The 14,512-nt window shown below is 36.8% G+C and overlaps 1 protein-coding gene across 2 annotated transcripts in view; it reads right to left on the bottom strand.

Annotated features, from left to right (window-relative positions):
* SLC39A10 (solute carrier family 39 member 10) overlaps positions 1-14,512 on the bottom strand; it is a 74,069-nt gene that overhangs the window by 17,292 nt on the left and 42,265 nt on the right. For both annotated transcript variants that reach the window (XM_047773109.1, XM_047773107.1), the window contains exons 4-5: positions 4,957-5,126; positions 2,971-3,159 (exon numbers count right to left, since the gene is read on the bottom strand). In XM_047773109.1, coding sequence (XP_047629065.1) covers positions 2,971-3,159; positions 4,957-5,126 — 359 coding nt within the window. The remainder of the gene's footprint in view (positions 1-2,970; positions 3,160-4,956; positions 5,127-14,512) is intronic.

Raw genomic sequence — 14,512 nt, 5'->3', positions numbered from 1 at the left:
AGACCAGCTGACTTTGAGTAATTCATTGTAGCTGATGCCAGGCAGAGCAGAAGAACTGTGCTGCTGAATCCTGCCTAAATTCCTGACAGAATTTTTTAAAAACTAATAGATTGCTGTTATAAGCTATTAAGTTTTGGATTGTTCTGCATTGTAGCAGTAGTTAACAGAAACTGGGGAAACAGAAAATGTTCGAAAGAAAATAAAATGGAGACATCCTAAAGAGAAGAAAAGAAGCAGTGGTTTCAACATGAGTTAAAGAAGAAAAAAAGGAAGGAGCCAATAACAGTACAAAAGTCAATGAAGGATATATAAGGTAAAACGTCAGCTGGGATTTTAATTGCTTTGGTTCTGATTGTCCATTTTCCTAAAAACTTTGCCAAATCATTACCCTCAACATCCCATCTGGTTTACTCATGTTTTGAAAGCTTCCTTCCAATAGATGATTCTACACAGCAGGTCAAATGCTGTTTGAGTATCTCCAATTCCCTTTCTTCTAAAAATGCTATGTACTTTTTCATCTTAAGTTACTTATTGTCCTATTTAACATAAAGGAGATGCACTAATTTATCTGGCCAGACTACTTTTTTTAAATATACTTGAAGCTTTTGTTTTGTTTTGTTTCTGTTTTTGCTTTTTAAGGCTGCACCTGCAGCATATGGAAGTTACCAGTCTAGGGGTCTTAATAAAGCTACAGCTGCTGGCCTGCAACATAGCCACAGCAACGCAGGATCTCAGCCTCGTTTGTGACCTACACCATAGCTCATGGTATCGTCAGGTCCTTAACCCACTGAGCAAGGCCAGGGATACTAGTTGGGTTTGTTCCCACTGAGCCACAACAGGAACTCTTAAAGAATTCTTAACTGCTACATTTTCAAATGCCAAAGGTGTTTCCTTAAGTTTTTTTACTTAACACACCATTTCAAATTTACAAAAAAGCTGCCATGTTTTGGGGACTCCATTCTCCTACACTAGTTTACTTTATAAGAATAAATGTTTTAAAAATAAATGTTTAATACTGCCAGCAAATTCTAGTTCAAATGAGATCAAGACTAAATTATTTTAAAAAACATAAATTTGTTTATTTTTAACTATCTCTTGAAGGACTACATTTTATACTTATCTGTAGAGTATACAGTCCCTAATATTTTCCACACATTAGCTTCAATGTTGGTTGGTAACACATTTTAAAAAATTAGGGCCTCCCAGTAATTCCAAAGCTTTATATACTTTGTAATTTATAATTGTGTTCTAAATTAGGTACCCACAGAGATGGACTCTAAATTCTTTATCCAATCAACTTCTTCTAACTGATTCTCTCATTTAGATAATTCTCTTAATCACCTTTTCCTCCACATTCCTTATGCCAAGACACAAGCCCCCTTCACTTCTCCTCTAAATTATCTGGCAATAATCTCCTTCACTGACTCATCTTCCTCCAGCTACCTTACCTTGGCATCCCTCCTACCATCTGCAATTCTTCACCTATCCACATGACCTTCTACATGGCCTCTCCCAAACCAAATGCTGTTAGATCTCTTTCAGTTTTCTCTAAGTTGATCCTTCTCAGTTCCTTTGACCACTCCTCAAGTAATACTTTACTGAGTATACCATCTTGATCAACCCTCCTTTAGAAGCAATTAAATATCCTGTCCTGACTAAAATATGGCCATTAAAATTAAGTACACCATTTGGAATATTATATGAAAATAGAGAGAATTAGGATTTATTTCCCATGTTTTTAGATAGCAACTGGAAATCACGATGGATGAATCACAGTTTCATAGCTAATTTGTGGTTGGACAAGAACTCGAATCACTCTGGTTCAATGCTCTGTTATAAATCATATTTTGTCTCAAGGGAATATATACAAAATATATACATTCACAATATATCCATAAAAATAGCATTAAAGTTTTACCATAAGATTGGGCTACACCTTATGATGATGACTCCAGCATCCTTGAAGAAAAAGAAATGATTTTTTTTATATACGTAGTTAACTAACTTTTTCTTATGGAAAGCTTTCTAAAAATGTTCTCTAGATTTACTTAAACAGCATATACTGAAGACAATTAGTATCACAAACATGTTAGTGAGATGTATTCAAAGTAGAGCTCTAAAAATAGATATGAACTAATGTGAACAGGAAAGAATGTAAATCACAGCAAATAGTAATATCCCTGAACTTAATTTTCTTGGGAGAAAAATTCTTGTAGATATTTGTCTTATTCTAATAAATGTGACGTGAAAATACAGACTTGATGACAAGTAGGGCATTTAATCAATGGTCCAAGTATCATCGTAATGTTTGTCCATCTTGAGATGAATCACCATTTTCTTCATTTCACTATATTTTTTTTCCTACAAAACCCCCTGAATCTAAATTCTTACCTCTATTACTTCTACCACTGGCAAGGCATTTTTGGGAAAGAAATGTGTCGTGTGAAAACATTTTCATTAAAAATATGATAATGAAAGCCACTTATTCTAGAAAATACCACTTATGAATACTGATGAGACTTGCTTCTATTTATATATTTTTATAATAAGCATAAAATAGCCAATAGCTTTTCCTAGGCTATTTAACTCAATTAGATGAGAAGCAACCAAAATTAATTGAAACTGAGGCTCTTTTATCTTGATAATAAATACCAAAACAAATGTAATGACAAAAAAAAATGGCAAAGATCAAAGTTGGTTTTCCTCTGAAGATAATCTATTAAAAAATAGAGATTTAGGAGTTCTCTTGTGGCACCAGCAGGTTAAGGATGTGGCACTGTCATTGCAGCAGCTCATGTCACTACTGCTGTGGTGCAGGTTTGATCCCTGGCTCAGGAACTTTCACAGGCAAGGCCCCCAAAAAAAGATTTCATATATATCAACACCACAATTAAGAAAAAAACAAAAAGCCGGAAAACAATGGTTTATGAGTTTCATACCTCTGAAAATAAACAATTAAAAAATACTTACTCTTTGCTGTTTGTAGTGCTTAAACATTCTAATGCAATGTTCGATGATAAATAACAAATAAATGCCTCCTAGAGCAATAAGTCCTTTCAACACAGCATCATATTCTTCTAGAAACTTCTTAGATTCATGTCCATGAGAATGTCCATGCCCATGTGCATGTTGATGACTATGATCATGTCCACCCTGAGACTGTTAATAAGAATAATAGAAGATTCTAAATGAGTAATTAAAATGCTATTTTGAGAATATAATCTCCAGAAAAAAAAAATCTCCCTAATATTATCTCACTTATATTATAAGTATTCTTTCCTTTAATTTTGTTATACTCAGTGGCCTAGAAAGTACAACATTTCAAGGTAATTCTAAAACAATGACCAAAAAACTCATATGCCTATTGGGGTTAAGAAACATCGTATAGTGAGAGAATCAAGCCAGCAGTAAGATAAGAGGAAATGATGGGTCTGTTGTAAAATGAAGTGAACGGGACCCAAATAAATGCTTAATATTTAATAAAATTAAAACAAATTAATTCACCAGCAGGTCATCATGATTCCCTGTAATCTAAACTTTTTAAGCTGATTTTATTTTTATACTATTAAGTGATAAAATGTTATCTCTGAAAATATTATTGAGCACGAGAAAAAGTATATCTTAAACATGTGTTTAATTTTCTACATTTTAAATCTTCGCAAAAATAAATGTGTATGGAAACAAGATTCTTTTAAAATTATGAAATGCATAAATTCTATAATAATTAACATTAACATTATATTAATATTAATCTTTGAGCATGTAAAAGAGAACTAGTCTTCAGTATTTTCCTTCCTTGTAAAATTTATTTGTATTCTTTTTGTTTGCTAGTTGTCAACAGAAAGAAGTTTCTAAGCCTCTCAAACAAGATGAGACCATCATAAAAGTTAATAGCTTCATTTAATTAATATTTCTTAAGACAAAAAATAAGTTGTTTTCATGTCAACTGTTCTTATTAGGCCCAGTTCTGAAGTAAGACTGTTGCTATGCCTGATGGCTGGTAGAAAGAGCAGGTAAGGCATAGAAATAAAAGGGGAAATAATACATAATAAATCAACTTAACGAAAAAATGCATATTCACAGTATTAACATCATTTATTTTAAGGCAATTTCTTACACTATTCTAGATACTAAATCTGGAATTCTCAACCAGGAATGCAGAAGGAGAAAAGAGGTATACACAACACACAGACACAATTCTGCCTCCTAAATACCCCCACAGAGAGATGATGACAACATTAAAAAAATATATTTAGACCTGTAATTTTACAGTTGGAAAAGAAAAAAGCCCCACTGTTTTTATAATGTGAGGTAAAAACAGTAATACTGGTTCAAACACTTAATTGGTGAAAATTTTTTAAAGGTTGATAAGCTAGGTACTAGGAGTGTGGACTTAAGATCATATCATTACAAGGGTTTTCAAATGGAAGAAAACAAGCGGTACACCAGGTAAAAAGATAAACGGCCCTATAGTTAACTGAGTATGTCTACCTATTCCTGTTCAAATAAAGATGCCTATGGAGCACTGGCTATGTACACAATCATTATAAAAGCCCTTATATATTTTTCTAATTGTTTTCTTGACATACCATAAAGATAATGATAAATCAATCACTGATGTCTAAGTATTCACTTTTAGATAGAATACTTTTTAAATTTCAACTTTACTGGGGTATAACTGACATGAAATTATAAGAAAGTTAAAGTGTACACTGTGATGATTTTATATGTACACATGGTGATAGGAAGATAAAACTGACACTGCCAGTTTTTGTTGCTACTTGAAAATCTAATGATTCAATTTATTTCAAAAATACTGCTTAATTTAAAACTATACAAATGCAAAAAATATCTTTTATAAGTAAATAGAAGATTAGTATGCTACAGCTTGCTAATGAAGGACCCTTTTAGCTTAAATATTTTCACTTTTTTTTAAAGATTTAAAAGGTTTCTTACATGGGGCAGTAGATGAAGAAGGGCATCTCCACTCATTGTTCCTACAGCTAGTGCAACAAGGAATGTGAGAAGGAATTTGAAGCATCCTTGGTTAATGATGGGAACCAAGATCACGCCTAGCAAGGAAAGCAGGCTAATAACAGTGATAGAAATGATACCACAAATCCACGCTGTAGGAAGGAAAGAAAGATTCAACATTAGTATGACAATATAAACCAAAAGCTCCAAAAAAAGAATATAACATAAATGAGTCTTGGAAGACTGATTATCTTAGAATATGATTTTTAAGAAGCTTTATATTTTGGCACTGCTGTGTTTAAAAAACAAAACAAAAACCAAATAAACACATAACCAACTTGAATACTTAAAAAAAAAAATTAAGAAACTTATACCAGTTGTAAATATTATCTTCATGGCCCATCTTTTTAGAAACAGGGACTTAAAATGACTTAAGGGTGTGATTCACTTATGCCACCCAGACTTAAGTAAAAATTTTCCAATGTCTAAAGACAGAGCCACAGCAATAAAACTCTATTTAGAGAATATAATTATAAAACTCGCCTGTGAGCATTAAAGGACACCAAATATCTAATGCAGCTTTATCTATGGAAATCTTTCAAAGTTTAAGAAGCTTAACTTACTGGCCCCAAAGAGAAATATACTCAGATAAGACATAAAACAGCCTTATTACTGACAGCTTTATTATTTTCATTTCTTATTTTACAAATGATAATTCAATCCTATTTCCCCTGGTATCATCTTTCTTCCATAACCACTTCCAAACTCCCTTTCCTACAATTTAGCTTTCTATACAATTTACTACTTTTTAAAATTTTTCACTATATAATTTTAACTGGATCAAAGGAGAAAAGTTTTTATAATACGATCTGTGAGAAACAGGTATAATTCTGTACACATTTATCTAGGCTATTCATATCAGAAATATATGCCAGTGGTTCAAAAGATGAGGAATTTTCACTTAAAATGAGAGATTACTTTCCCTTAAAGGCCTAAAACAAACAGAAATGTTTTAAGTTTAAAATTTCTACTTAATAGAAATTCTACTTAATAGAATCTACAGAAAATTCACTGAAGAGTGGTAACTGTAAAGTTTAATCTAAAATGCTAGTTTTATTTTTAAATTTTTTTATGGCCAAAACCACAGCATTTTTTTTTAATGGTTGCACCCAAGGCATATGGAAGGTGCCGAACTAGGGAATGAATCTGAGGTGCAGCTGCAACCTATGCTGCAGCTACAATAATGCTGGATCCTTTAACCCACTGTGCTGGGTGGTGAATCAAAACTGTTTCCGTAGCAACCTGAGCCAATATAGTTGGATTCTTAACCCACTGTCCCACAGCAGGAACTCCTAAAATGCTAATTTTCTAATCAAATCTAACAAGACTATACATCTGCTGAAAGACTGTATCAAGTCTTGTGATAAGTGAATAAAGTTAAAATTCATTTCTTCATCAAGATAACTGAAAATTTTCAAAGACAAAGAGAAGTAAGGATAGGTAAAAAAAATGAAATTTTAATGATGCACTAAAGGCTAAACCTGATCAATAAAACTATGTTTATTCAGTGGACATTTTAGTCACATTATCCAATAACATTAACACAATAACCAACTCTCATTAGCTAAATTAACTCCAAATAAAATAGGTCATCTATTCTATGTCAAACAGATAATTACTATGATATAAACACTGGGAATCTAAAAGACAAAAAAAAAAGATTGAAACACACAGCCAGAGACTGAACACAGTAGCTTCAATGCTTTTCAAGGATTTGGGGGGCAATAAGGAATAAGAACTCAATTCCCAAAGAACCAAGGTCACAGAAGGATTCATTATCAAAGCAACATCCTGGTTAGTGGACTCAAATAATAAGAGACTCCTCTACTAAGATTGGGACTGCAAGGCACAAGGAAATGAGGTCAAAAACTCTGCTGCATAAAGCAAAAAGTAAAGTCAAAGTTTAAAGGTTCACTTAATAATGATGACCAAGTTACTTCATTTGTTTGTCCCCCACATACAGACTAGAACAACAGAACAATAAAATCAGTGAATGGGAAAGCCTGAGGGAATAGGTTCGAGCATAGCGGCCACAGGTATATATAAAGTCAGGTAGCCAATAAAGCCACTGGCCAACTAAACCAAAAAAGGTTTGTCAAAATACTGCAGCTGGAGTTCTGGTCATGGATCAGCAGAAATGAATCTGACTAGCATCCATGAGGACACAGGTTTGATCTCCGGCCTCACTCAGTGGGTTAAGACTCCCAACATTGCCATGATCTGTGGTGTAGGTGCAGCTCAGATCTGGTATTGCTGTGGCTGGCGGCTACAGCTCTGATTAGACCCCTAGCCTGGGAACCTCCATATGCTGCGGGAGTGGCCCTAGAAAAGGCAAAAAGACAAAAAAAAAAAAAAAGAAAGAAACCTTATAGGAAGATCTGGGATCAAGACGGTGGAAGAATGGGATGTGAAGCTCACCTTCTCCCACAAACATATCCAAAAACAAAAACCAAAAAACCCTCTACATGTAGAATGATACTCATAGAACATCACTGAATGCTGCCAAAAGACCTCAGACTTCCAAATAGGGCAAGAAAACCTCCACATAACTGGGTAGAACAAAAGGGGGGAAGAAAGAGAGAAAGAGAGAGAGAGAGAGAGATGGGGGGGGGGGGAATCAGTACAGTACTAGCACTCCTATGAGGGAGCTGTGAAAGAAGAAAGGAATCTGCACAATAGGAGGCCACCCAACAGGTGGAGAGATCAGCTGGACTGAGGGAAGCCTCAAAGCCTTGGAGAAAAGCACAGCAGCCTGTCTGAAGAAGGCAAAGCAGAGAGAGAGCTGGACAGATGGTAGGATCCACTGTCCAGCACATCACAGCCTGAGACACTCAGGCAGGGGCTGGGTGCTGTAGCTTGGGTTTCAGAGGTCATTCTTGGGGAAAGGACTAGGGTTGGCTGTGTGGAAAGAGCCTGTGGGGGCTGGGAAGTGGTCCACACAGCCTGGACCACTGGAATGCTGGAGGAGGCCTGGGCCTGCCAAAGAAGCAAGGTGCCATTGTTGGAGAGTGAGAGAGAGCAGTCAGGGCTGCCTTAGGAATTTCTTTCTCTGCTCACTTGGCTCTCAGGCAGCAAGGCACCCCTTGCCCAGGCTACAGGAGCAGATGCAAACAACTGCAGCCCTCTTGGACTCCATAGGTGGGCAGAGACTGCCACCATTAAAAGTGCTAGGCCAGGCACTGCCTGCCGCCCCAGTCACCCTGGGGGGTCATTGCCACAGAGGGCCCTGCAACCTAGCACTGCCCACTGCCCTCAACTCCCTAGGAATGCACACACCCTGCTGCTGCTGCTACTGGCAAGGGCCCCCAGGCACTGCCCTCATCTCTCTGCGGGCTGCAGCCACTGCCAAAGGCCCAGCAACCAGGCACTGGCTGCAGGTACTGTCAATTGCCACCATCTCCCTGGAAGCACATGCTGGCCATGCACCTGCACAATCCATATTAACGGCGTAATGGCCTGCACAGACTGAGGAAAGAGATAGCAAGCATCCAAACCAAAAGCAGGCCTTATGCCAAAACAGTAACCAAAATAAGATAAACAGGGGCACTCCAGCATACAAATAGCCCTCCAAGACTACAGTAGATAATTGTTTTCCCTAAACTCAGAATAAGAAAAATATAAGCAAAATGAAAAAGCACAGGAACCATTTGTAGTTAAAAGAACAGAATTCCCCTGAAGGAACAAACAGGGAAACAGATCTCTGCAGTCTAATAGGAACTGAGTTCAAAAGAGAGTTAATGAAAATACTAAAAAATTTAAGAATGGCTATTGACAGTAATGCAGATTACTTTAAAAAGGAACTAGAAACTAACAGTAAAGAGGTCAAGAGGAGGAGGCAAAAAATTAGAAAATTTGTTTGCCAAGACAAAAGCTGAGCTAAAGGCACTGAATAGCAGAATGAATACTGCAAAGGAAAGAATAAGTCACAGAGAAGACAGAATAATGAAAACCAGCCAATCAAGAAAGCAGACAGAAAGCCAAATAAAAAAAAAATGAAAGCAATATAAAGAATCTATAGGATAATATACAGCATGCCAATAGGGATCCCAGAAGGAGAAGAAAAAGGCAGATTTAAATTTATTTGCAGTGGAGTTCCTGTCGTGACACAGTGGAAACGAATTCGACTAGGAACCATGAGGTTGCGGGTTTGATCTGTGGCCCCGCTCAGCAGGTTAATGATCTGGCATTTTCGTTAGCTATGGTGTAGGTCACAGACGTGGCTCAGATTCTGCACTGCTGTAGTGTAGGCCAGCAGCTGTAGCTCCGATTGGACCCCTAGCCTGGGAACTTCCACATGCCATGGGTGCAGCCCTAAAAAGCAAAATAAATAAATAAATAAATATTAAAAAGTGTTGCAATTCTCACTTAAAATAAGTTTATTTGCAGGAATTATGGCTGAAACTTAAGTCTAAAAAAGGAAAGACATACCTACATACAGGAAACGCAGAGGGTTTCCAACAAGATGAAACCAAGCATACCTACACTAAGACATTAAAATAAAAATGGCAAAACTTAAAAATAAGGAGAGGATTCTAAAAGCAGACAAACAAAGAGTTAGTTATAAATGGACCCCCATAAGGCTATCAGCTGATTTTTCTACAAAAAAGTAACAGGCCAGAAGAGGGTGGCAAGATATATTCAAAGTTCTGAAAGGGAAAAATTTGCAAGCTAGAATACTCTACCCCATCAAGATTATCATTTAAAAGAGAAAAGAGAAATAAAGAATTTCACAGACAAGCAAAAACTAAAACAATACATCAATACTAAACCTATCCTAAAAGAAATATTGAAATGTCACCTCTAAATGAGAAAGAAGTAAGAAGATACAGGATGGAGGAAATGACAACTGTATACTGGATCAAAAAGGGGGGGAACATATTGTGAAGTCAAAGATAAACACAAGGAAGAGCAGAAGGACAAACATGAAGATGTAAAAAAGGGCATCAAAGTCATAAAATGTGGGAAAGGAAAGTAAGAAAATCCAGATGCTTTTTGTTTGTTTGTTTGTTTGTTTGTCTTTTTGCCATTTCTTGGGCCGCTCCCACAGCATATGGAGGTTCCCAGGCTAGGGGTCGAATCGGAGCTATAGCTGCCAGCCTGCGTCAGAGCCACGGCAACACGGGATCCGAGCCATGTCTGCGACCTACACCACAGCTCATGGCAACGCCGGATCGTTAACCCACTGAGCAAGGCCAGGGATCGAACCCGCAATCTCATGGTTCCTAGTTGGATTCGTTAACCACTGTGCCACGATGGGAACTCCCAGATGCTTTTTTTAGAAAGTGTTTGAGCCTATATATAAAGCAAGCAGATACAGGAAAGGATTAGCACACTTGAAAAACAGGGCAACCACAAATCAAAAACAAACAATAGATTCACACAAAAGAAGAGGACACAAGCATAAAATAAAAGGTGATCGCTCAACAAAAAAAAAAAAAAAAAAAAAAGGAAAAAGGAGAAACAGAATCAACTGGAGGAGTTCCTGTCATGACTCAGAAGTAACAAACCCAACTAGTATCCCTGAGGACGCAATTTCAATCCCTGGCCTTGCTAAGTGGGTTAAGATCTGGCAGTGCTATGAGCTATGGCATAGGTCACAGACTTGGCTCAGATCCCACATTGCTGTGGCTGTGGTATAGGTCAGCAGCTACAGCTCCAATTTGACCCCTAGTCTGGGAACTTCCATATGCCATGGTTGCAGCACTAAAAAAAGCCAAAAAGAATCAACTGGAAAACAAGTTTTAAAATGAGAATAAATACATATTTATCAATAATTGCCTTAAATGTCAATGGACTGAATGATATAATAAAAAGACGTGGATTGTCAAAATGGATTTAAAAAAAAAAACAAGAGCCTACAATATGCTGCCTACAAAAGACTCACCTTACGGCAAAGGACACATATAAACTCAAAGTAAGAGTATGAAAAAAGATATTTCATGCAAATGGAAGTGAAAGGAAATCCAGAGTTGCTGATACTCATGACAGACAAAAACAAAGGCCACACAGAAAGATAAAGAAGAATACTCTTTAATGATCAAGGGATCAATTTAAGAAGCGAAAATTACACTCATCAACATATACATATCTAATACAGGAGCACCTAAATACATAAAACAAATCCAAGCAGACATAAAAGGAGAAACTGATGGAAATACAATAATAGTAAGAGACTTTCACAGCCCACTCATATCAAGGGACAGATCTCCTAGACAGAAAATCAATAATGCAAGAGATCCTAAATGACACAATAGAACAGTTAGACTTAATTGATATTTTCATGACATTACACCCCCAAAATCCAGAATATACATACTTTTTAAGTGCACATAGAACATTCTCTAGGATTGACCACATACTAGGCCACAAAACTAACCTCAACAAATTTTAGAAATTATTTCAAGCATCTTCTCTGACCACAATGGCATGAATTTAGAAATAAAAACACAGGGGGCAGTTCCTGTCGTGGCTCAGTGGTTAATGAATCCGACTAGGAACCATGAGGTTGTGAGTTCGACCCCTGGCCTTGCTCAGTGGGTTAAGGATCCAGCATTGCCATGAGCTGTGGTATAGGTTGCACATGTGGCTCGGATCCCGCACTGCTGTGGCTCTGGTGTAGGCCAGAGGCCACAGCTCCGATTCAACCCCTAGGCCTGGGACTCTCCATATGCCAGAAGTGGCCCTAGAAATGGCAAAAAGACCAAAAAAAAAAAAAAAACGCAGGGGGGAAAATGAGAAAAAAATGACTACATGCAGAGTAAAAAACCAGTGCTCCAATAAGAAAATCAAAAAGGAAATTAAAAATTACCTTGAGACAAAAGAAAATGAAAACACAACCATACAAAATCTATAGGATGCCAGAAAAGCAGTTCTTATAGGGAATTTCATAGCAATACAGGTCTTCCACAAAAAAGAAGAAAAATCTCAAGTCAACAACAAAACATAACACCTCAAAGAATCAGAAAGAGAAGGAAAAAAAAACCTAAAGTAAGCAGAAGAAGGAAAAAACAAAGATCAGAGAGAAAAATCAATAAAATGGAGATTCAAAACACATAGAAAAAAAATCTTTGAAAGCATAAACAAAACTGACAAACCTCTGGCCAGACTCACTAAGAAAAAGAGAGAGAATCCAAATAAAATAAGAATGAAAAAGGAGAAATCTCAATGGATACTGCAGAAATACTCAAAACTGTAAGAGAATACTATGAACAATTACATGCCAACAAATTTGACAACGTAGAAGAGATGGACAACCTTCTAGAGGCATACAGCCCACCAAAACTGTAACAAGAGGAAATAGATCATTTAAACAGACCCATCGCTAGAAATAAAATTGACTATGTAATAAAAATACTCCCTACAAACAAAAGTCCAGGACCGGATGGCTTCACAGGGGAATTCTACCAAACATACAAAGAACTTATACCCATCTTTCTTAAACTTTTCCAAAAGGCTGAAGAAGGATGCTCCCAACCACATTCTATGAAGCCACCACCAACCTAACACCAAAACCAAAGACATGACAGAAAAAGAAGATTACAGGCCAATAGCTTATCAATATAGATGCAAAAATTCTCAACAAAATTTTAGCTAACTAAATCCAACCACATATTAAAAAAGACCATACATCACAACCAAATGGGGTTCATTCACAAAGATGGTTCAACAAAGGCAAATCAATGTCATATACCACATTAACAAAAGAAAAGTCAAAAACCACATGATCATCTCAATAGAAGCAAAAAAGTATCTGACAAAGTCCAACATCCATTCATGATAAAAATTCTTACCAAAGTGCATATAGCAGGAACATATCTCAACATTGATAAAAGCTATTTATGACAATCCCACAGCCAATATGTTATTACTTAACGGAGAAAAGCTAAAAGCCTTCCAGCTAAAATCTGAAACAAGACAAAGCTGCCTACTCTCACCACTTTTATTCAATATAGTATTGGAAGTCCTAGCCACATCAATCAAAGGGAAAAAAAGAAATAAAAGGTATCCAAATTGGAAGAAAGTAAAATTGTTACTCTATGTAGATAATATGATACTATATATAGAAAACCCAAAGGACTCCACAAAAAAACTACTAGATCTGATTTAAAAATTCAGATGAGGAGTTCCCGTCATGGCACAGTGGTTAACGAATCCGACTAGGAACCATGAGGTTGCAGGTTTGGTCCCTGCCCTCGCTCAGTGGGTTGACGATCCAGCGTCGCTGTGAGCTGTGGTGCAGGTTGCAGATGCGGCTCGGATCCCGCGTTGCTGTGGCTCTGGTGTAGGCTGATGGCTATGGCTCCGATTAGACAATCTCCATATGCCGCGGGAGTAGCCCAAGAAATAGCAAAAAAAAGACAAAAAAAAAATTTCAGCTGAGTTGCAAGACACAGATTAACATTCAGAAATTGGTTGCATTTCTACATACTAACAATACTAGAAAAGGAATATTAAAAAAACAATACCTTTCAAAATCACCTACATACCCACAGAAAACAAACCCTAGGAATAAACCTGACCATGGAGGTAAAAGACTTATATGCTGAGAATGATAAAACATTAATAAAAGAAATTAAAGTGTATTCAAAAAAGTGGAAAGATATCCCATGCTCTTGGACTGGAAGAATTAATATGTTAAAATGGCCATACTATCCAAAGCAAACTACAGATTTAATGTGAGCCTATGTCAAAATATCCATGACATTTTTCACAGAACAAGAATAAAGAATTCAAAAACTCATATGGAGCATGAAAGAGCCAGAATTACAAAGGTAATCCTCAGGAAAAAAATAAGACTGAAGGAAACCACTAAAAAAAAAAAAAAAGACAACCTACAGAATGGGAGAATATATTGCAAATGATGCAACCAACAAGGGCTACAAAGTATACAAACAATTCATACAGCTCAACAACAACAACAACAAAAAAGTCCAATCAAAAAATAGGCAGAAGATGGAGCTCCTGCTATGGCTCAGTGGAAATGAATCTAACCTTGACGGCAAGGTTCAATCCCTGGCCTTGCTCAGTGGGTTAAGGATCCAGCATTGCTGTGAGCTATGGTATAGGTCACAGATGTGGCTCAGATCTGGTGTGGCTGTGGCGTAGGCCACAGCTCTGATTCAACCCCTAGCTTGGGAACCTCCATGTGCCCTGGATGTGGCCCTAAAAAGACACAAAAATAAAATAAAATCATAAACTTTCAAAAAACGGGGGGGGGTGGGGTAGAAGACCTAAATAGACATTCTTCAAAGACATATGAATGGCCGGTAGGCACATGAAAAGATGCTCAACACTGCTAATTATTAGAGAAATGCAAATCAAAACTACAATAAGGTACTACCTCACACTGGTCAGAATGGCCATAAGTCTACAAATAACAAATGCTGGAGAGGGTATAGAGAACAGGGAACCCTTCTATACTGTTGGAGTGAATGTAATTTGGCACAACCACTGTGTAAAATAATATGGAGGTTCCTCA

The sequence above is a fragment of the Phacochoerus africanus genome, chromosome 3 (genome assembly GCF_016906955.1).
Source record: "Phacochoerus africanus isolate WHEZ1 chromosome 3, ROS_Pafr_v1, whole genome shotgun sequence".
NCBI lineage: Eukaryota > Metazoa > Chordata > Mammalia > Artiodactyla > Suidae > Phacochoerus > Phacochoerus africanus.
Note: the sequence above shows the minus strand (reverse complement) of the source record. Positions and strands in the feature narration are given on the sequence as shown.